Below are 23,992 nucleotides of genomic sequence, written 5' to 3'. Positions count from 1 at the left end.
TTTTGCAAGTCAATAAACAACCTGTGTTTTAGTTCAATATCCTCCTATAAAACAGGGACCAAAATTGTCCTATAAATGTCAGTAACTGTATAGTTATATATACATATATATAACAAATATATATATATATATAAAACAACAACTTATACCTACAAAATTTATCCTCATTTATTAAAGCAGTGGCTTGCAAATTTTCTTCACCAGCCCAAGTGGAAAATACACTACCCATCAAAACCCAGTGCATGCGTATATAAACACACACACATAATAAAAACTGCATAATGTATCAGTGGCTTACTATAACAGCTCCTACTCTATTTCATTCTCTTTGAAAATGCCGGCCAGTCTTTAAATCAATACACAAAGAAATTACAGTTCGCAAAAGTCAGTTTGAAAAACACTTTTATTCAAATATTTGAAATGCTACAAAAGGAAAATACTAAAAATGCTCTTTATGAAAGGCTACATACCATATGACTCTAACTGTATGACGCTGGAGAAGAGGCAATACTATGAAGACAATAAAAAGATTAGTGGTTGCAGGTGTTAGGGAGGGATGAATAGGTAGAGCATTTTTTTTAGGGCAGTGAAACTATTTTGTATGACAGTATAACAGTGGATACATGTCATTATACATTTGTCAAAATCCATAGAACGTACAACACCAAGAGTGAATCTGAAGGTCAGCTATGGGCTCTGGGTTATGACGTGTTGATGCCGATTTTTCACCTGTGATAGCACACCACTCTGGTGGGGGAACACTGATAATGGGGGAAGCAGTGCATGTTGTGAGGGCAAGGAGTACGTGGGCAATTTCTGCACCTTCCATTCAATTTTTCTGTGAACCTCAAACTGCTCTAAAAAATTTAGGTTTATTAATTAAACTCAAACAAGGGCTCTGTATCAACTAGGTGGGGAGATAGGGAGGGAGATGGGAGGGAAGTTCAAAAGGGAGGGGAAATATGTATTCTTATTGCTGATTCATGTTGAGGTTTGACAGAAAACAACAAAATTTGGCAAAGCAATTATCCTTCAATAAAAAAATTAATTAAAAAAATTTTTTAATGCTATTTATGTAAGCCTGAGTACATGCAATGTTCATTTATATATGGCCATGGCTGAGTTTCCTCTTGGGTTATTTAAAATTGAAAATCTACTTTACATAGAGTGTTCACATCAATACCATTGCTTTATACTTGCTTTATGCTTTTCGATGGGCCTCCCTGGTGGCACACTGGTAAAGAATCCACCTGCAGGAGCACTAGGAGAGATGAATTCGATCCCTGGGTTGGGAAAATCCCCTGGAGAAGGAAACGGCAAACTCCTCCAGTATTCTTGCCTATGAAATCCTATGGACAGGGGAACGTGATGGGCTACACGGTCCATGGGATCGCAACAAGCTGGACACAAATGAAGCGACCGAGCACCCACGCAGGCTTTGCAGCATGCCATTATCTTGAGTCCCAGAGGACATAATGCTGCTGGGCAAGTCAGTTGTAACAGCGAGAACTGGGTGATGCTAGAATAAAAGACTTGCTCCTGGTCCACAGTGAATTAGAAAACAAGTGGAGTCTAGAATCCAGGACTTTTGACTTCAATGTCAAATCAAAGCCAAAACTCTTTGCGACCATTCCATGCACAAACCTACAAAAAGGCTGACAATCTTTTTGGTAACACAAAGTCCTCTCAACTCCAAAGGACACTGTCAACATTTTACTTCTACAGAGTAGGCTTGCAAACCAGTTTATGTCAAGAAACCAAAGTAACACAGGAGTATGACAGGGTATGTATGCCTCTTGCTAGAAGTCCTTCCTATCACTTTCCTACCACTACGTGCCTTGTCATCCTCTATACAACCAAGCACTGTAGTAACAGGAAAAAGAGGTACTAATTTGTGGGTAGTCTAACAGCCACCTCAGTGTAACCTTCTGTATATTCTAAGTAGTCACTACACAGTGCAAGGGATATCATAATGCAGGGATTAGATTATTCCAGCACACTGAGAAGAATGTAAGAACATACAACTTACCAACCCCTAAACATGACATGCCTTTATTTATTTGCTATGCGACCAATGCACTGTTGTAGTCATGAAATGCTCTCCTGAATTCCTCTTCCTTTTATAAGAGAAAGAAGATTCCAGGGAGAAAGCTGTAGGGCTTCATCAAAACACGCTGTGATGAAGGATAGCATTCAACTATCACCACTGTAGTAAGGACTGGCAGCAATAAAACCATGAAGCACAATTTCAAGGTATTTGCCAGATTAACTACAACCCAGCAGCCCCAGTCTTCAAAATGGTTCTGATCTGGAAGGAGTTTCAAAACACACCTGCCCTTGGGAACATCGATTAAAAACTCAAGATGGAAATATTCTCTGATCAATAAATCCCACTACTGGAAACTTAACCTATACATATAATTTTAACTATAATTATCTTACATGCATACTCAAGTACACAAAGAGAAGTGTATACTACTGATGGCTCAATTACTTGTAAGCACATAAAACTGGAAACTTATTTTTTCCTTTGGCTACACCATGCAGCTTTTGGGATTTTAGTTTCCCAACCAGGGATCAAACCCAGGCTCCAACCCAGAAAGCACTGCGTGCTAACCAGTGGAATGCCAGGGAATTACCAAAACTGTAAATGATTTAGACATACATCAAAAGGGAATTAGTAAAAACACCTGCTGAAACATTTACTTTGAATTCCACTACCCAAATAAACAAAGAAGTGCTATTATATTAAAGACAAATTACTCACAGCCTCTGAGTTATCAATAAACGGATCTGTCTCATCATAGCCAAAGCCTATATCGATTAAATCTTGTAGCCGATCCCTCCGGTGTTTACGGGGCTTCCCACCCTGTGAAGAACAGATATGTTAGACTGAATCAGTACTCATGTTGTTTCCATAAAATTATAAAATACCTGTCAGAAGAATCTGCAAATGACTTCTGTAAATAATACCCCTCAGGAGGTTGAACTTAAATCCCCTCACATCTTGAACGAAAGCTGTACTTAGGGACTCGCTTCCAAAGTAAGTTTGAAGTGAAAAGCCTGGCTAACGTTGCTCAGCCACATGATCAAGGTCAACACCAACAGTGGTAAGTCATATTGATACAGCATTACTCTTGACACGAACAGACACAAATAGCACTTAAACTCTGCAATCTTCCTTTCAAAAGCCCGTCACCTCGGTTATAGGTTAACCACGAGATAAAATCACGACAAACAGAACCACAAGAAAAACACCAAACTCAACTGAGAGACATTCTTACAAGTAACTGACCAGTATTCCTCAAGGTGGTCAAGATTACAAAAAAACGAGAAAAATCTGAGAAACTGTCATAGTCTAGATAAGCTTAGAGAGACAGAAAAACGAAATGTGATCTGCTCTCCTGCCTGGCGTGCAGGCACTAAAAAAACGACATTAGGGGGAAATAAGCAAATTTTGAATAAAATGCAGTATCAATTAATAGTAATGAACCAAAGTTGGTTTGTTACTTGTAACAAGTCTGCTATACAATCATAACATGTTACAGCAAAGAGTGGGTGAAAACTATATGAAAATTCTTTATATTTTCTTTTCAACTTTTCTGTAAATCCAAACTATTCTTAAAAGTATTTTTAATATCCTAGAATTAATTATACACAGACATATAAAAAAATAAAAAATGAATGCATGGAGAAACTGGTGAAATCTGAGTAAGGTCTGTAGTCTAGTTAACTGTATCGTGCCAATGCCAATTTCCTAGTTTTGTAACTATAGTTAAGTCACTGAGAAAAACCAGGTCAAACCTGCTGTGAAGCGGGAGTGGGGAAAAGGAGGCTCAGAAAGCAGAGAGAAAACCATCAGGGCTCAGGGTGCTGCCTGCCCACACGCCACCACTGAGTGAGAATGAGCCCTGCAGAAGCTGCAACATGTGAGACCTAACTCTCCTATGCTTTGTATTTCCACAGTGCACATGTCTCTCAATGCAGTTCATTTCACCATTTCTTCCACCGGTGAAAGATGGCTGAGTTTTCTGCAACATGGCTCTTAAATGAAAGCAAATTACTTCATCTATTTCCATGTGAAGAAATGGTGATCTCTTCCAGTGTTCACACGAAAAAAAAAAAAATTATGATGAACTTACTGAGAAATGTCTCCAACATAAAACCATTTCCTTTTTAGGTAATTTTGTAAGGTAATTCTGACTAAATGCTATGTTTGTATTGCATATAAATGTTAAAAAAAGAACCTACCCCCCAGAACTATGACGCCATTGTATGCTTTTCATTGAATAAAACCGTTACAATACGATCACCAGCGAAGAGTGTCATTTTGGTTTGAAATAAAGTAGTTGCTCACGTTTTCATATTTTACCAGTTTTAAAAACAATTTGGAGACCAACACAGAGTGGAAACCCTTTTATTTTCCTGGATAAGATGACTGAGTTCAGTTCAGTACAGTCGCTCACTTGTGTCCAACTCTTTGCGACCCCATGGACAGCAGCATGCCAGGCTTTCCTGTCCATCACCAACTCCTGGAGCTTGCTCAAACTCACGTCCATTGAGTCAGTGACGCCATCCAACCATCTCATCCTCTGTCATCTCCCTTTCCTCCCACCTTCAATCTTTCCCAGCATAACGGTCTCTTCAAATGAGACCGTTCTTCACACCAGGTGGCCAAAGTGTTGAAGCTTCAGCTTCAACATCAGTCCTTCCAATGAATATTCAGGAGTGATTTCCTTTAGAATTGACTGGTTTGATCTCCTTGCAGTCCAAGGGACTCTCAAGAGTCTACACCAAGACCACAGTTCAAAAGCATCCATTCTTCAGTGCTCAGCTTTGTTTATGGTCCAACTCTCACATCCTTACATGATCACTGGAAAAACTATAGTTTGACTAGATGGACCATTGTCATCAAAGTAATGTCTCTGCTTTTTAATATGCTATTAAGGTTTGTCACAGCTTTTCTTCCAAGGGGCAAACGTCTTTTAATTTCATGGCAGACAGTCACCATCTACAGTGATTTTGGAGCCCAAGAAAATAAAGTCTGTCATTGTTTCCCCATCTATTTGCCATAAAGTGATGAGATCAGATACCATGATCTTCATTTTCTGAATGTTGAGTTTTAAGCCAGCTTTCTCCCTCTCCTCTTTCACTTCCATCAAGAGGCTCACTTTCAGCCGTAAGGGTGCTTTCATCTGCATATCTGAGGTTATTGATATTTCTCCTGGCAATCTTGATTCCAGCTTGTGCTTCATCCAGTCCAGCATTTCTCATGATGTACTCTGTATATAAGTTAAATAAGCAGGCTGACAATATACAGCCTTGATGTACTCCTTCTCCAATTCAGAACCAGTCTGTTGTTCCATGTCCACTTCTAACTATTGCTTCTTGACCTGATACAGATTTCTCAGTACAAACAGTATGTACAGTATGAAAAGGCAAAAAGATAGGACACTGAAAGATGAACTCCCCAGGTCAACAGGTGCCCAATATGCTACTGAAGATCACTGGAGAAATAACTTCAGAAAGAATGAACAGACAGCGCCAAACCAAAAACAACAATCAGTTGTGGATGTAACTGGTGACGGAAGTAAAGTACAACGCTATAAAGAGCAATACTGCATCAGTGAGTAAGTTCAGTTGCTCAGTTGTGTCCGACTCTTTGCAACCTCATGACGGCAGCATGCTAGCCCTCCCTGTCCATCACCAACTCCAGGAGTTTATTCAAACTCACGTCCATTGAGTCAGTGATGCCATCCAACCATCTCATCCTCTGTCGTCTCCCTTTCCTCCCACCTTCAATCTTTCCCAGCGTAATGGTCTCTTCAAATGAGTCAGTTCTTCACATCAAGTGGCCAAAGTATTAGAATTTCAGCTTCAACATCAGTCCTTCCAATGAATATTCAGGACTGATTTCCTTTAGGATGGACTGGGTGGATCTCCTTGCAATCCAATGGACTCTCAAGAGTCTTCTTCAACACCATAGTTCAAAAGCATCAATTTTTCTGAACTCAGCTTTCTTTATAGTCCAACTCTCACATCCATACATGACTACTGGAAAAACCATAGCCTTGACTAGATGGACTTTTGTTTGGCAAAGTAATGTCTCTGCTTTTTAATATGCTGTCTAGGTTGGTAACAGGAACCTGGAATGTTAGGTTCATGAATCAAGGCAAACTGGTAGTGGTCAAACAGGAGATGACAAGAGTGAATATCGACATTATAGGAATCAGTAAATTAAAATGGACTGGAATGGGTGAATTTAACTCAGACGACCATTATATCTACGACTGAGGGCAATTCCTGAGAAGAAATGGAGTAGCCATCATGGTCAACCGAAGAGTCCGAAACGCAGTACTTGGATGCAATCTCAAAAACGACAGAAGGATCTCTGTTCCTTTCCAAGGCAAACCACTCAATATCACAATAATCCAAGTCTGTCTACCAATCAGTAAAGCTGAAGAAGCTGAAGTTGAATGGTTCTATGAAGATCTATAAGGCCTTCTAGAACTAACACCCAAAAAAGATGTCCTTTTCATTACAGGGGACTGGAATGCAAAAGTAGGAAGTCAAGAGATACCTGGAGTAATGGTCAAGTTTGACCTTGGAGTACAAAATGAAGTAGGCCAAAGGCTAACAAGAGTTTTGCCAAGAGAAAGTACTGGTCATAGCAAACACCCTCTTCCAACAACGTAAGAGAAGACTCTATACATGGACATCACCAGATGGTCAATACCAGTCAACATCAGTCCTTCCAATGGAATATTCAGAACTGATTTCCTTTAGGATTGACTGGTTTAATCTCCTTGCAGTCCAAGGGACTCTCAAGAGTCTTCTCCAACACAGTTCAAAAGCATCAATTCTTCAGCGCTCAGCTTTGTTTATGGTTCAACTCTCACATTCATACATGACTACTGGAAAAACCATAGCTTTTGTCGGCAAAGTAACGTCTCTGCTTTTTAATATGCTGCCTGGGTTTGTCATATTATTTCCTCACATTAATCCTCCATTCATCCTGCCTATTATCATCTAACATTTCTAAAATATCATTTCGTATCATTTCCTTGCTCAAAATACTTCAGAAGCATCCTATTACAACATAAATCCAAAACTCTTACTATGGCATTAATTAAATGCCTTCTACATGCTAACTCAAAACTACCTTTCCAACTTTTTTTTCACTTGAGCACTTTAATCCATTTAGTTTATATACCCATTCTCCTCCCAAACATGCTAGCTTATCTTTCCTCATGCTTTCCCCTAACCCCTCTCTGAATACTCCTACCCTTTACAGCTTAGCCCAAGTTGTAAAGCTTTTCTCCTAGATGTTTTCCACTCAAAATCACAATGATCTTTTTCTGCTCTCCTAATATATTTTTTTGTCTAGGCACAATTAGTTGCCTATAAAAGATTTATCTAAAATAAAATAAAATAAAAGATTTATCTAGGGAAAACTTGAAAAACAAATAGGTTCTATTTTAATGAACACAATGAGACTTATGCATAAGTCCAGTAACTTACGCCTAAGTAGAGAGATTTAGGAACATTTAAGTCTAGTCAAAGATACCAGTAATTACCACTGAAAATGATAGCTGTTATGAATAGCTCTGAATCCCTATTATATTCAGTAAAATGGTTAAATAAGTAAATGTGACACTTGTTAATGATAGCAACCAAAATGGCTAATGCTTTACCTAATAGTATTAATCAAACTAAAATGCCTCTAAAAATAGGATCTTAGAAGTATAAGGATTTTACCAAGCTCCTATTATAGCACCATAATAATGATAAAGGTATAAATTATATATACTATGACAAATCTATTCAATATTAACAGCCATTTTAAAACAACGTGGTAGAAGACTATTCAATAATATAGAAGGTAACAAGAACAATTTACCAAATGTTATGTATAGTTCAGGCTATTCACAGAAAAAGTAATGCTGATGTTCACTAAGTATTTGGAAGTGCTCAACCTAACTGGTAATCACAGAGACAACATTAAAAATAACAAGTTGTTCATTCAACTATCATACAAATGGAAGGATTTAAGAAAAACAGAACAATATATGTCTATAGATATATGTATAGCTTTATATACAAAATTTCAAAGAATTATAACCAGTGGATAACCATGGTTATTACCAGTGTGGAAGGGATATAATTGGAAGTAGCAGTGAAGGAAGACTTTGGCTTGCAGGATCTCAGTTCCCCAACCAGGGACTGAATCCAGAACTACAGCAAAGAAAAGTCTGGAATCCTGACCTCTAGGCCACCAGTGAAATTTCTTTTTTTTTTTTAATCTACAAATATTAAAATTCACCTAAAGAAACTCAAGACAGATTGGCAAAGGACTGTATTATCATGTCTTTCCTACTAGGCCTATTTGGAGCTGCTCTCTTGTCCAGTACCTTTAGCAAAAATACTCCTCAGAAGCATCAAAGCCTTACCTGATAAATTGTCTGGCCTCCTGTAGTTGTTGATATTATAGTTAACATAGTAAATGCATCTTAAAACAATGCAAATTTTATTTTCCAAATTTTAAAAAGCCTTATTTTGCTACATCTAAGACGAAGAAATCCCTTTAAATCTATTCCTGGAGGGCACTAGTTCACATACCCTGACTCAGAAAAAAATGGCTTACGAGTCATTAGTACCTGCTTAACCTAATAATCAGTGTTTCAAGCCAAGGAAGCCCAATTATACTGGAACACCAGAACGGAAAACAAACTTACAGGACCACCCATTGCCTCCAAGTTATAATAACCCTAGAAGACTCTTGAGAGTCCCTTGGACTGCAAGGAGATCCAACCAGTCTATTCTGAAGGAGATCAGCCCTGGGATTTCTTCAGAGGGAATGATGCTGAAGCTGAAACTCTAGTACTTTGGCCACCTCCTGCGAAGAGTTGACTCATTGGAAAAGAGTCTGATGCTGGGAGGGATTGGGGGCAGGAGGAGAAGGGGACGACAGAGGATGAGATGGCTGGATGGCATCACTGACTCGATGGACGTGACTCTGAGTGAACTCCAGGAGATGGTGACGGACAGGGAGGCCTGGCGTGCTGCGATTCATGGGGTCGCAAAGAGTCGGACGTGACTGAGCGACTGAACTGAACTGAATAACCAACTTTCACTGATCACCTACGGAAGACAGAAGCATGACACTGCCAAGACTCCAATTTGATAACTGAGAAGAAAATATCTCCTGGTCACACAGATAGTTGTTGCAGCCCTATCACAACCTTATCTTCCACCTTTACTAATTTCCTTAACCTACCAACAGAAAAGGGTAGAGATTTAAGTCAGTGGAAAGCAGTCAAGAGCTGACTTAACAACACAGAAACAGTATACTCAGATTTCTATAATCACTACTTATGGATTCAGAACCTTCCTCCCAAATACCCTAAAACTGCTGATTCTCAACTGTTCCTATGGGATCTAAAGAAGATGCAGAGAACTTATTTAGCTTAAACAGGCCAAGGACTTAAAAGGGCATGTCACGGCAAGCAATTAGAATTGTTAACTGCAATAAAGAAACTATTATTTGAGGGGAGAATTCTCTCTTGCCCTTTGAAAAACCACACCCATCAGACTGCTTTAAAAGGCTATTATTTTACATTTTTATTGTATTTGCAGTTTCACACTATTACTGGTCAACAGAACTTAAATACACTAGTGCTTTGTAAGTAGAACTCATTTTGTGGTAGTATTAACAAGCTCGCCCAAACTGTTTTACCCAAAGTCCTACCAAGTTGATCCTTAGGGACAAGATCTAGTATAAGGCCAAAACAAATAGAGGAAAACCAGGCCAGGAAGTTCTCAAGGAAGCTTGAATGCCTCAGCAAGTGTGGATGATGATCTAATAATATGAAGAGCAGAGAGAATCCTTAAAATTCCCAGACAGGGCACATAAATGCTTTCTGATATCCACTTATATCATTCTCACATTTGAGGATACTTTTCTAACAATTTATAATTATTTTAAGTACAAAAATATATTTCGTTTCAACTCAGTTTAGTATATACTATGAAGAAGCCAATTTCATTGAAAATTAGTTATGCCAAGATATTGCCATTTTTTTAAACATAATTGAACAAAATCAGTTTTAAAAGCCATACCAGAAGAATGACTTTTTATGTACTTTTTTATTAAAAAGTGTTAACTCTACTTCATCAAATGCCTTACTTATAAGACTGCTCATAACTTTTAAACCATCAAATCTACCCCTATCCTCTCTTTTAAAATAAATATGAAGCTACTTAAGGGTTTAGAAAGTCCAAAATCAAAGCATCAGAGGTGGGATTCAAAATCTATGTGGTATAATAAGCAGATTTTAAAGTCACGATGTGATTTTATAAAGGCTAATAAATGCCTGGCAGAATATATGTCTTCCTGTTTAGAGAGTCATTGAGATTCAAATAGTTTTAACTGCAAGGTATCAGATATTGGGTTGAGCACTTTCCTTTAGATTATTGAATTTATATCCAGTTCTAGGACAGCATGATCTTTCAAGATGCTGGGGTAAGAGAGTGAGGAAAATCACTAAAATAAATCTTCCAACCACCAAATGTCATCCTATGGCCTCGCAGGCTTAGAGAGCAAGTCTATACCCATCAAACCAAACTTCGTTCCATGCTCTAATCTAGAGTATACATGGCCTCAGAAAAGCATACACAACCTACAAATATCTAAAAACTGAACTGGAAAGTACTATACATATTTAGCCTCAACATGTGGAGCCTTAAGACTGGGAATGAGGAAAGTTATGGTGGTCTCTTTAAACTGTCTTCTACTTCCTGCCTACAATAACCAACAAGACAAATGTCAAATGTCAAAACTTGGACTTAGCTATTTATTATGAGTGTACAACAACCATTTTGATATATTCTAGGTAGAAGTAAGTGCTGAATACGTATGTTGCCCTTTTTCCAAAAAATAATTTAGCAACTGCTGCTGAATGCATACTGTCACATACTGAGGAAATACATACTGTGGAAAATTCTTCAAGAGATGGGACTACCAGAGCACCTGACCTGCCTCCTGAGAAATCTGCATGCAGGTGAAGAAGCAACAGTTAGAACTGGACATGGAACAACAGACTGGTTCCAAATTAGGAAAGCAGTATGTCAAGGCTGTATATTGTCACCCTGCTTGTTTCACTTATATGCTGAGTACATCATGCAAAATGGCGGGATGGATGAAGCACAAGCTGGAATCAAGACTGCCTGGAGAAATCAATAACCTCAGATATGCAGATGACACCACCCTTATGTCATAAAACGAAGAGTAACTGAAGAGCTTCTTGATGAAAGTGAAAGAGGAAAGTGAAGAAGCTGCTTAAAACTCAACATTCAAAATACAAAGATCATGGCATCCGGTCCCATCACTTCATGGCAAATAGATGGGGAAACAATGGGAACAGTGACAGACTTTATTTTCTTGGGCTCCAAAATCACTGCAGATGGGGACTGCAGCCATGAAACTAGAAGACGCTTGCTCCTTGGAAGGAAAGCTATGACCAACCTAGACAGCACATTCAAAAGCAGAGACATTACTTTGCTGACAAAGGTCCATCCAGTCAAGGCTGTGGTTTTTCCAGTGGTCATGTATGGATGTGAGAGTCGCAAACAGTTGGACATGACTGAGCGACTGAACTGAACTGACACACTGTCACATTATTTGACAAGTAATGTAGCAGGAAATATGACAGACAATAAAAATAGGATGGAATGGGGGAAAAACAAACCAATCATTCAATACAGGGTTCTATACGCCCCATAATTTCTGTTATCACTGCTTGTCAACTACCAAAGCTGTCTCAGTCCTTCTATCCACAAGCAACGGCTGCAGGATAAAGTGCATCCTATACTCCACAGGCAGCCTTCCCTTCTCCCTTAGGTGGCCACCTGCTCCCCCTTCACATAACTCCTCTCCAGCACAAGTAACAGCTATATATACTAAAGACCACAAAAAGCCCACAAACTGGCCTCACAGGCTTTCCAACTACCACTAACATCTCTCTTGGACCCAGCCACATCTCAATGCATCCTATTTTCTCCTTATCTGGAAATCCCCAACTGAGTTTAGCTTGCCCGGTTCTCTGAATCTTCATACAAATACATGCTTCATCACAGTAGAAATGGTATAGGCTCCCATGTGTACCACCAGCCACCCTGCTCACAGAAGAGAAAGAGCAGAAATGTAAAAAGTAGATGAACTGACAAGTTAAATGTATTAGGGGAAAAAAAAACAGTGAACCAAGTACACAAAGGTCTCAAACAAAAGCTTGAGAGCCAAATATGGCCCTCAGATATATTTTGGCTAGCCCGGGAGGTGTTTTAGTTAGAAGCCAACATTCAAAAGTAAGAATAATAGAGTAAAATGCAGATTTCAGCATTCTTTGGAGAAATGGAAAGATTTGGCAACCCTAAGGCCAAATTCCTGCAAAGTTAACAAAGGCTGGAACCGAGTAGCAGTGTCCCCTTTAAGATAGGGCATGTGCTGTCTGCCCCCTGTTCGGAAGAATTCCCCACTTCCAGTGTCCATCAGACTTGCTTCACTGATTGATCAGTGCACAACTGAGGACATCTGAATTTGCTACTCCTGAATTTCAAACACTAAAATAACTATAGGACAGTATAAACTATAGGGCAATAATATCCCCATTTGTTGTTTAACCGTACTCTTTTTGTGAGAGCCTAGGTTTGGAGAAGATATCTTCTCCCAAGTCACTGTTGGCCAATAATTTTTCTTAAAGGGCTCCAAATAATCTGTTGTGGTCTGTAAGAAGACACAACAGTTAAGAAGAATATGTAACAAGTGAGTGGAGGACCAAAGATAAAGGCTACATGGAACAGAATGGCTGAAGGAAAAGATCAAAATCAGTGGGGTTGTCAATTAAGAGGTTAAAACCACACAGATGTTTATGTACAAAGAATTTATGACATGTACAGAATAAAGCAACTCTCCACAAGAATGATAAGCTTTAATTTCTGTTTTATCCAATGAAGTAATTCTCTGCATAGATCTAGCCCTCTGGGTAATCAGGAGGCCAGGTTAATATATCTGCCTAAAAGAGAGAGAAAAATATTGGTATTTTAATGTCTTTTTTTGCAAAATTAATCTGTTACTTGCTATTTCCTGAAATAAATTATTTTTCAGAGAAAAGAATGATATGTTTAAGTGACTAAACAGCATTTCGCATTTAGATAGCACTTTAAACATTTTAAACATTAACAATCTATTTTTCATCTTATGCTGACAAAACTTTTGTGTTATAAAGTTGACTAAGCAGACCTTACTTTCCCCTTACACATACTAAAGCACAAAAAAGCCAAGAGGTTTCAGTAAGGTAACCCAGCTAGCTATGGCAGAGAAGATTAGAATGCAGCTTCATTAAATCATAACCCTCGGTTCTTTCCACTACAACCCGCTGCTACTGCCGCCTCTGATCCAGTGTAGGCTTACAAAGGGTGGAAAGGAGGTTCAAAGGATCCATTCAAGTCTCCAAAATTCCTCCCAATTTCAAGAATGAGACTGGCTCTTCTACTCAATTTTAGGTCCCCAAAGGAGAGTCATTCATTTCCACAGACACTGCATTTGTGTGTCATATATGTTTTGTCTTCCCAATTATTTTTAAAGTTTCTCCAGGAGGCGGCAAATAACATGATTCTTTGTATGTCCAAATAAACACTCAAATATTTTATTATTTATATACAGAATTTAACAAATTATCTCCATCTCTTGTTACAAGAAACAAAAGGTCAGAAATAACCTTAAGTGATTTTCAGAAATAATGACAAGGACATCTAAGTTATATTACTTAGGGGGAAAAAAAGTAAGAAGAAAAGGTAGCTAGGGATACAAGTTTTATTTGTGTTTTATAAACCTCAAAAGGTTTATAAGTCATCTTTTTGTCATATGCACAAAAAGTAATCGAACTTTGGTGGGTTAACATTTTGCAAATATCTAAAAGATTTTCTTTTAGTTAAAATATAAATATACATATGGTACTTATATAAACAATTGTCATATATGTATAAATATACATATAGACATCTGCATATACTGTCTTTAAACACCAATAAAAATCTGCTGTTTAAGAGTGATCTTTTGTGGAGCCTGGAGCCTAGAGCTGGACAAGGTATCTTCTCACGGGACACTTAAGAGTCTGGTGATTTTTTAAAAAGTTTCCAAATAACTTGTAATAATATGCATACTTAACATTCACTGTTACGATATTCATGGCATGCTTTTAGATCTATGTACATAAAACCTTGATGAGGCAGAATATTTTAAATCTCTACTTAGAATGAAATAAAAGAGTCAGCAGTCAAAATGAAGAACTAGAGAAGAAATATAGTCCATTAAATTCAGTGATAACAAGAGCAACATTTTATCCTTGCAAAATGACAGTGCTTGAGTATATCCTAATCACATAAAACAATTTTACACAACCACCAACTTCTTCTGGACACTGGTTTTTCTATGCCAAGAACTATCTAAAAGATTCCCAATAAGATTTAATGCAAACTATGAGGTTCCTTCCTTATAGGATATGCTGGGAATCTTCCATTTCCAAAGGGCAATTGTAGCCCTTGGTTTTATAACCCATGGGGGAAAAAATATTTTAACAAGAGTGTTGGAGGGAGTAGAAACTAATAATTGAAACTCCTAATTTGATAATACTGTATATACCAAAAATATACATGCATAAATGTTTTGACCTAAAAAATCCCCTTCTAGGAATTTGTTCTACAGATAAACTTGAAGAAGTATGAAATGCCATGCTACTAAATTTACTATGGCACTATTAGAAAAGCAAATTTTCGGAAACAATTTTGCAATTATGTGGGGGACTAGTTAAATAAACTGTGATATTGCCATACAACGGAATACCATGCAGCTTTGAAAAAGAGAGAAAGCTCCCTTTGCCTGGATATGGAAAAAAATCTCCATGATATAGGAAATGAAAAAAGCAAAGAGCAGAATCATGTATTCTGCAATATGTGTAAAAGGGTGGTGGCAGGGGAAGGAATAATGTATAAAGATACACATAAAATATCTTTGGGAAGGACACTCAAGAGCACTATTTGCCTCTCGGAAATGAGATTAGGTGGGTGGACAAGAGAATAAATGGAAGATTTTTCATTCCATACTTTTGAATTTGAACCATGTAAAATGGACTAGCTGATTAAAACACTAAATTTAACCAAAGTATTTATTAATTTGTAGAAAAACTATGGATAGGTATTTCAGGATTTATAATCTGAGAACACTGCATTATAATTAACACTGCAAATCAGCGTAACAACTTTGGCTATTCTTTCCATCAGTTCACCCCTCAAGATATTATACAGCCGCAGACTACAGAGCCAGAGAAGGGTGTGAAAAATGTGAACTTCTCAAATTTACAGGGAAGAAAACTTTGGCACAAAGAGGTTAAATAAACTCACCAATGGATACAATTAGCAGCTGGCAAAGTATGACCTAGAACCTGACCCACATTTCAAAACATTCTCATGTATTTTCCTCCCCTCAAACTGCTTCCTCATTACCACAAAGAGCCAACAAGTGTTCACCAAGATCACCAAGAAATGACAGTTACTACTACAGCCACCCTAACTGCATTTTGAAGATAACACAAATGACAGGGCTAGCGTGAGCTGATATCCTATCTCTGTGAGATACTTTTCAGTGCTCTCAGAGGAACCACAAGAGAGGTAAGGTCTTGCTTCTCTTGGGTCAGGTCTGAGCAACAAGACAGGGGTAGTTAAAGCCATAGAATAAACATGGGAAGGGTATGGGAGGGATTTTCCAACAAAGTCAATTACACCAGAAAAACTGAGAATAATAGTAAGCAACTTCACAATCAGGAAATTCAAATTTATTTTTATATTAAAACAAATACTAACCTATTGTGGCACAGTTTATAAAATGCACATGGGTTTTTAAGGTAGACAAGGCACTTATAAAGAAATTTCATGCTGCTTCTGATTGATCCTGTAAGTGGCCTAGAAGGACACACATTCAAAATCTCTTAAACACTTAAGAGGCAGGAAGGCTAAGAACTACTATACCAAAGGAATTAAAGCAGTGTTCTCAATGGCAGTGGAAAGAGCAAAGGATTAAGCTAAAATAGACCTGGAAACGCAGTCTCATTTCTGCCATCAGTACATGTGACCTTAGGTCAGTTATTTAACCTTAAGCACAGACCTGTTTCCTCATCTGTAAATGTGGTCAATGTCACTTACCTTGCAGTGCTGTTACAAGGATTGCAGATAATGATAAGCAAACTGCCTAAACTCCAGAAGGAGTATAAGAAATGACAGTTACTACTATAGCCACCACATACCTATCAGCATCTTTATTTGATCATCTAACCATTTATCTGGGTTCAATTTATTAGAACAAGATAATGTGAGCAATGGATGTCATAAGCCCTCCCAACCAGTCACAAGGAAAAAAAAAAAAGGCCAACAGGATAAAATTACCTCAGTGAAGTTTATTATACTCACATATTTCATTTCAAACTTCTTAGCCAACATTTCCACTTCTTGCCTCTCTTGATGATCATCACTGAACGGATCTTCTGTGTAAACAGGCTTTTTCTGATTCAAAGTGAATGGTAAAAGAAACAGAAGTATTAGTATTAGTTCAATTAGAGTTGACTATGTCTTTAAAATTTAGTAAATGAGTCAATTTTTCCAAATATTAACAAATAAACTAGAAGCATTAAAAAGTAACTAAAAAAAAAACACTGTAAATCAACTACACTTGATTTGAAAAATCCATTTTAATTTTTAAAAAATTTAAAAATTAAAAAAAAACTAGAAAGAAATGTGAGTTTATAGCAAAAATATTTGCAGTTTTAATGGAGTCTTACACATTTTAAAGTTTTTCAACAGTTAAAAACTCAACAATTCAAATTGTCTTCAGTCACAAAATGATCTATGGTTACCCTATCCAAAATAAAAAGGCCAAAGAAACCCAAGAAAATTAGGTTAAAAAAAAACCAACACACCTATAACTGTACTTTGATAACTTCCCAACAAAGATTAACCAATTTGGTCAGAAATTCTTTTGCTTTTAAAAGTTTATTACAATCATCATTTAATCATCTGCCCTGAGTTAGCACTGGAATATCTGTAGCTGCTATAGCTTTTTGCTGAGGCCAAGCATAGACAAGCTCTGTATCACCTACATCCTGTCAATGAATATCCATTCAAGAAATTCATACGACTTCTAACAAGGCAGAAAAGTTCAATAGCTACAGATTAGATTATCAAGGCTTCCTTTTAGCAGGAAGAGTTAAAATCTACTATAAAGCACAGTTCAAAACATACAGCCAGGATCCAGCATTTACCACCTAGTGATCAAAATAAACAAAGAGACACATCACATCTTTTACTCAAGCTTACTATTTCACAGACACACTTCATATATATATAGATATAATCCAATATATATAAAGAAAAAACAAAACAAGGAGCTACATATTATCTAATTATGAACTGACTATAAAGTTCATGGGAAAAAAAGGTGCTTTAACTGACGTACCATCTTCAAGCAGTAATTAAAATGAAAGTACAATACAGCTGAAATATTAGACACAGATTTGCCCTGAAGGTCAAGAGAAAATGTAGAAGGGATGACATTTTGCGAACTTTGAAACCAAGATATTTCATCCTGGCTATAAAGGCTGAGACATGATTAATCGAAAAATATGGACAGAATGAATACAAAACAATTCATCATACTTAGGAGGCATTAGAATGAAAGGATACATTTTAAAGCTTAAAGGAACTTTTAAATCAATTTTGAAAATTATCTATTGTATTAAATAACATGTACAGTCCTTTATCCCAACAGGAGTTATCAAAGGAAAATATAAATATGACCTGAAGCAAACAAAGCAGCAGAAAGGTGATGAAACAAGAAAGGAAAGAAACAAAACATAAACGAAAGAAACAAAAAAAAGCAAGCAAGCAAGCAGAAAGGTAATGAAACAAGAAGCACTAGGCATGTTCAGGAGATAGCCTTAACATGAGATTAGAGTTACGGACAGTAAACCACCACCCTTGCCATTATAAACTGTTCCCCTTATATCACGATGGAGCCCAAATACTACATCTCACTACTGACCTGACCCATTTCTGTATGAGCAAATATAAACACACGAATAGATATTTTAAATAAGAATCACCTTATATACCATTATCAAATATTTTATATGTGGATTTTTATATGGGCAGCAAAATTAAATCACTTATTTACTCATCATAATCTATAAAAGTAAATTTAAGGAAACTGACTTGCTTTCAAAATTAAGGCTCTAAGCTTTACATTTTTCGGGTGAAAAGACCTAATAATTAGTAAATACCAAAATAACCGATCAACCCATAGGCAAAACTGACGCAACGATTCTTTCCTTTGATGTTAACTAACACCATTTTCAGAAGAGGTTTCATATATGTTATCCAAAATACACAGTATGACAAATAATGGAATAACACAGAGTTCTCTGGGAACAGTATACTCACATTACCATTGCAATCATTTATTTTTATACAAAATGCTCAATTAATCATGTTTATGGAAAGACGTTTTCTGGTTAAGTGATTTTCTGGTTTACTAAGAGTTAAAAAAGGATTTCTTATGTATCAATTCCCCTGAGCCAGAAAAGGTGAACAAATTACTCTTTCAGGATAGAGGTGATTACAATGCCTCCACCTCAACCAGGATCAATACTCCCGCAGACAAGGTTAAGGGTTTAGCTAATCTGTGTTCTGACAACTAGAGCGGGTTTTGTTTTCCGTATTTTGCCAACACCTGCTCATTTGATTATGTTTTCCCTTATAAATAAAAAGTAAGTTTAGAAAAATTCCTGACTGCATTTAGTTAATAGGGGTTTTACTGTTGTGTATTTATGAAAGATGGTTTAAATTCACCCCAGTACAGACTGTACTCACATGTAACAGGTTTTTTATACTTACATATCTATCAAGTAAAGTCTTACTGGGTAACAGCTATCCCAATATTGCAGAAAGTTTTCTTCTTTTAATTTTACAAGATCTCTTTTCCTTCCCCTGCTACTCTTAACCTGCTACACAGTATGTTGTTCAATTACAATAAGGTAAAATGAGGGCTTCCCTCATAGCTCAGTAGGTAAAGAATCTATCTACCTGCAATGCAGGAGACCTGGGTTCTATTCCTGGGTCAGGAAGATCCCCTGGAGGAAATGGCAACCCACTCCAGTATTCTTGCCTAGAGAATTCCATGGACAGAGGAGCCTGGCAGGCTACAATCCATGAGGTCGAAATAGTCGGACACGACTTAGCCACTAAATCACCACAAAATTTAAAAACTATTTTGAAAATATTCCATCATCATTGAAAATAAACTGGACTTCTCCTGAGGGGAAGAAAAACCAAAGCTGGGAATCTCTTTGCAGATTAATTCTACTGCTTACATTTTGCCTTTTCCTGGTTTCTCTTCCCAGGATTTCCTTTCATGGAAATGTGACAACTTCATTTAGAAAGGTGTTTTCTATACTTCCTTATGTATTAAATATGTTCACTGGAAATAATCATAGGAAAATCTGGCAAATATTTGTTGCAAAGGCACAAATGGATATGTATGTATATATGTATAAACAATAAACAATGGATGTGTATATTGTATAAACAATGGATATTTTGGTTCAGTGGAATATGTCAAATGATATATGGCTGAATGTACAAGATAACTAGACTAATACACCACAAATTGATAGTGTAAAAGGAAAATTAAATGAATTATTCACCTTTCTCCTAGTACATGAAATTATTAGTTCTGATATTATCAAATTAATAGGGTAGGGTGTCAAAATCAACTTCATAATTAAAAGATACGTATCTATTATTAGTCTATCATCCCATGAATATTATAGCATAAAGATCATAACAGAGGTCTTTGTATTTCTACTATAATTCTTTTTTTCAGTTCAATTGGGCAGGACTTTCTAAATTTATACGATATGAGTTAATTGTAAGAATTCTGTTTTTATCAAGAACTGGTACTAGCATTTGGGAAAAAGTACTAATAAGATGACATATAAGCACTCTGGGAACCAGCCGCCTCTTTGTAAAATGGGGATGAAGGTTTTTTCTCATGCAGTTCTGCTGGACTAAACTCCACAAGCCACAATTAGAACTGTGTTTAGCACACAGTGAGAAATCAGTAAATGTCATTATCATGTATTTTTTCCCCAATATAATCACCTATAATTTATGAAGTAGATTAGGGAGTACAACTGCAAGCCTTTTTTAGATTAGAAGATCAAATATAGCACAATTTTTTGAAAAATGCTTCAGTTCAATATTCTCAAAATTCTTTGGAGGAAAAATATGTGATCACTTTATGAATAACAGGGGCACTAAAGTGAGGGCAAAATGGTGTGTGGAAATGACCAAAATGATCTCTATCCTTAACAATTCATTTTGGTTGCAAACATTTAGTAATGATTTGATCACACAATAGTATTTGTAAATAATGATCAAAAGATTGGCTGGCTTTACAACAAACAAAATCTAGTGACATTGTTTAATATGCTATTTTTAAACTAAGTTATTCATTTCAACTATAAAGAAAATCGAGGATGAAAATAAAAAAAGTGACTTCTGGGGTCCATTAGACGGGTGCTAAAGCAAAACCTAATAAACAGAATAGTCTCTAAACAACAGAAGAAATTGTTATTACTCTTACCCCGTCATTTCCCTTTCTAGCCGACTTCTGAAGATCACCAACCAACAATAAAAATTACAGCTACCAACAAGCCCCTCTTCTATCTCCATTGTTCACCAGTTCCACCAAAGGCATACCTAGGTATTTTTAATAAAGTTTTTAGAAATTCAAAGCTAACATTATTTTCATCATCCAAAAATCACAATGGCCAAGTGCAATATCCTTCAACTAGGACCAATAAACTAATGATATGTACACTCAAATAAGAATATGATGGTAAGCACCAAATAAAACGAGAGACACCCTCCCATTCAATTGCTGCATGAACACTAGAGAAAACAAAGCTTAAAAGGTTTACCAATATCAACACGAAAGAGAAAAATAAGGAACCAGATAACTAGCCCAGGTATCCTTCATTCCTAAAGTGGAATCCTTAGTCTGAAAATGTTTAGATTACTTTTAAATCCCCTTCAATTAAGAAAAATACCCCACGCTCAGAAGCACATCTCAGCGCTCACAACAACAAACAGCGACGAAGGTGAGGATGATCCTGGAGGGGTTACACAATGTCTCTGCTTCACACTGGGGGGCGTGTCCCCCAGGTTTTCTCTTCCTTTCTACCGAAACGACTGCTGGAGGTCCGCAAGCAAAACCCAACAACGCAACTTGCAGGGGCCCCAGGTTTTTTTGTAGAAGGCAGAGATGAAACCTGAGGTTTCGAAAGGTGCAGGGGAAAGCCAGATCCGAACAGCGTCTGGAACGGGAGCGAGAGCAGGATGCGGGGGGTAGGGGAGGATGGTCGGTGGAGCGGGTAGGAGCCTCGGCCAACCCAGGGGAGCAGAGGAAAGCACACCCGCTCGGCCCCTGCCCCTTCTAGCCACCCTCTGCGGAGACCCGAGACGCGCAAGGTGGGCGTCGGAAGGTGCAAACCACTGGGGGGAGGCGGACGGGTCTGGTCTCGAGGCTCCCGGGGTCTGGGGGATGAGGGAGGGATCTTCTGTACCCGTTGTTCTCCACACAGCAACAGCTCCGGGTAACTGAACTCCACGCAGCTCTCGTCGGTGGGATCTTTGAGCACCAGCTCCAGGCGCACCGTCTCCCTCGGCGGCCTCGGCTGCGGCTCGGCCCGGGAAGTCGACTCCCGCGGCGGGGGCGGCTGCAAGTGCAACTGCGGGAGCGGCGGTGGCGGCGGCTCGGGCCGCGGGGGCTCGCGCTGCAGCGACATGGGCGGCTCGGCGCGGCTGACCTCGCGCTGAGGGAGCGGCTTCTCCCGCGGCGGGGGCTGCGCCTCCGACCTGGGGGCAACCTCCCGCGGGGCCGGCGGCTCCGTCCGGGCCGGCTCGCGGTACGGCTGCGGTTCCAGCCGGGGAGGCTCGCGAGGATATTCGGGCTCGCGTTCGGCCCCCGGGAACTCGGCCTCGCGCCGCCTCACCGGTGACAAGCTAATAAACGCTACTCTGCGTGGCTCCGCCATCCCCACTGTTCTGGCCCTCTGCCTTCGCTCGAGCCGGCGCTCGGTTCTACACCGAGTTGTTTGCCTGCCTGCCTTTCCTTTTGCTCTCTGTAGCTTTTCTTCCCTCCACCACCCTCAGCCGTCTCCGCCGACGCCACCGTGAGTGCGGACTGTGCCCCCTTCCCCGCCACTATGTTCTGACGGGCTCCACCGCCATCGCCAGGGTCGCCGCAGCCGCCATGTTGGATCCCCCACATAAATAGAAGCAGGCCGCCGAGCGGGCGCATGCGCAGGCAGGAGACGCTCGCATCCACCGTCGTGGCTATGGCTCAGTTTTCCTCTTTTCCTCCCAACAGTCCGGAGTCCAGACAGGTCAGCGGAAGTGACATCATGGCAGGACCGGTTTCCACGGAAACAGAGACGCTGTCTGCGCCCTTCCTAAAGGGGAGGGGTCTGGGAGTAAGCGAGAAGCTTCCTGTTCGCACCTGGAAACCCGAGGGGCGCTCAGTGGCGAGCGTGGAGATGTGCCTGGGACCGACCTAGTTATGGCGCCGGGTCGTCTCTCTCTCGCTCTCTGTCTCTCTCTCGCTCTCTCTCTCTGTCGCTTCTAGAGAGTTGGGGTTGTCAGCTGGTTAGTCAAGGCCAATGCGGGGAAAGAGTAGAAGGCCGCAAACACCAGCCTCGGTGTCTGCCCGCCCAGCGCCCGGCAGCCCGAAATGTCAGGGGAAGAAGGGAAATGGCTAACTCCAACCTGACTCACCCTGCGGCTTCCTTGCGCAAAGCGCGACGTTGACTCCCACAGGCCTCCCTTTCCTAAACCGACTCCTTTTTTTTTTTTTTTTTTCGGTCGGACTGCGCCGGGGATTGTGTCACAGGGTCATAAAATGCCCAGTAACGTTTTGCAGTTGGGAGATTGAACCAGCCAATGAACACTTCTGGACTCATTCATAAAGTCTAAGCTGTTTAATTTACAAAAAAAACCCTTCTCAACAGAGTGTGTTGGTATTTTATGAGACTCTCTTGAAAGTGGAATGCTACATGACCCATTTCTGGTAGGAGAGGAACCTTAGTTGGAAACGACTCACAGGCACACCTGTCATAAACTAATTGAAATTCACCCTTAAAAGAATGAGGGTTACGGTCCATTTGATTAATAATACATTTAATGGAAAACAAATCTGAGAGCTTGCCCTCCACGCCTTCTGTTAATTCCATTAACCAAGTTAACAGCGTTAACACCTATGGATGACTTTGCATCAGTGTGATGTTGTAGACGAATTATGAGTAGGTTCTGGGTTTTTTGCCTTCATATTATTACTTTCATATTGTATAAAGATGGTGTTGGAATCGATTGTTCTGATGTTCCCTCCCAGCTCTCAACTGCTAATATGAGAATCCTAGTTTTGGGGTCATTTAAAGAAGTTGGGAAGAGGTCAAAGTCAATTCTCATTCAAAGTCAAAATATCTTTGTCTAAAATACTAGATTACCTAAAATGTGTCAGATACTCATGTTATCTAACTGTAACGCTGTGAAGTGAAATTCCCTCAGTCGTGTCCAACACTTTGCGACCCCATGGACCATAGAGTCCATGGAATTCTCCAGGCCAGAATTCTGGAGTGGGTAGCCAGTCCCTTCTCCAGGGGATCTTCCCAACCCAGAGATCTAACCCAGCTCTCCCGCATTGCAGGTTGATTCTTTACCAGCGGAGCCACAAATGAAGCCGACATAGCGGCTGTGAGCGCAGGCATTCTTTATTATCTATAAAATATCCTGTGAGATCAAGCTACTCATACCTTTTTAATGGATAATTACT

General features: G+C 39.0%; 1 protein-coding gene across 1 annotated transcript in view; it reads right to left on the bottom strand.

The window, feature by feature from the left end:
• Positions 1-22,313, bottom strand: part of UBN2 (ubinuclein 2) — a 57,670-nt gene extending 35,357 nt beyond the window's left edge. Inside the window, exons 1-3 of the mRNA XM_052638881.1 lie at positions 21,729-22,313; positions 16,519-16,611; positions 2,768-2,869 (exon numbers count right to left, since the gene is read on the bottom strand). Coding sequence (XP_052494841.1) covers positions 2,768-2,869; positions 16,519-16,611; positions 21,729-22,199 — 666 coding nt within the window. The 5' untranslated portion in view covers positions 22,200-22,313. The remainder of the gene's footprint in view (positions 1-2,767; positions 2,870-16,518; positions 16,612-21,728) is intronic.
• Positions 22,314-23,992: the final 1,679 nt, after the last annotated feature.

This window comes from Budorcas taxicolor, chromosome 4 (assembly GCF_023091745.1).
Source record: "Budorcas taxicolor isolate Tak-1 chromosome 4, Takin1.1, whole genome shotgun sequence".
Lineage (NCBI taxonomy): Eukaryota > Metazoa > Chordata > Mammalia > Artiodactyla > Bovidae > Budorcas > Budorcas taxicolor.
Note: the sequence above shows the minus strand (reverse complement) of the source record. Positions and strands in the feature narration are given on the sequence as shown.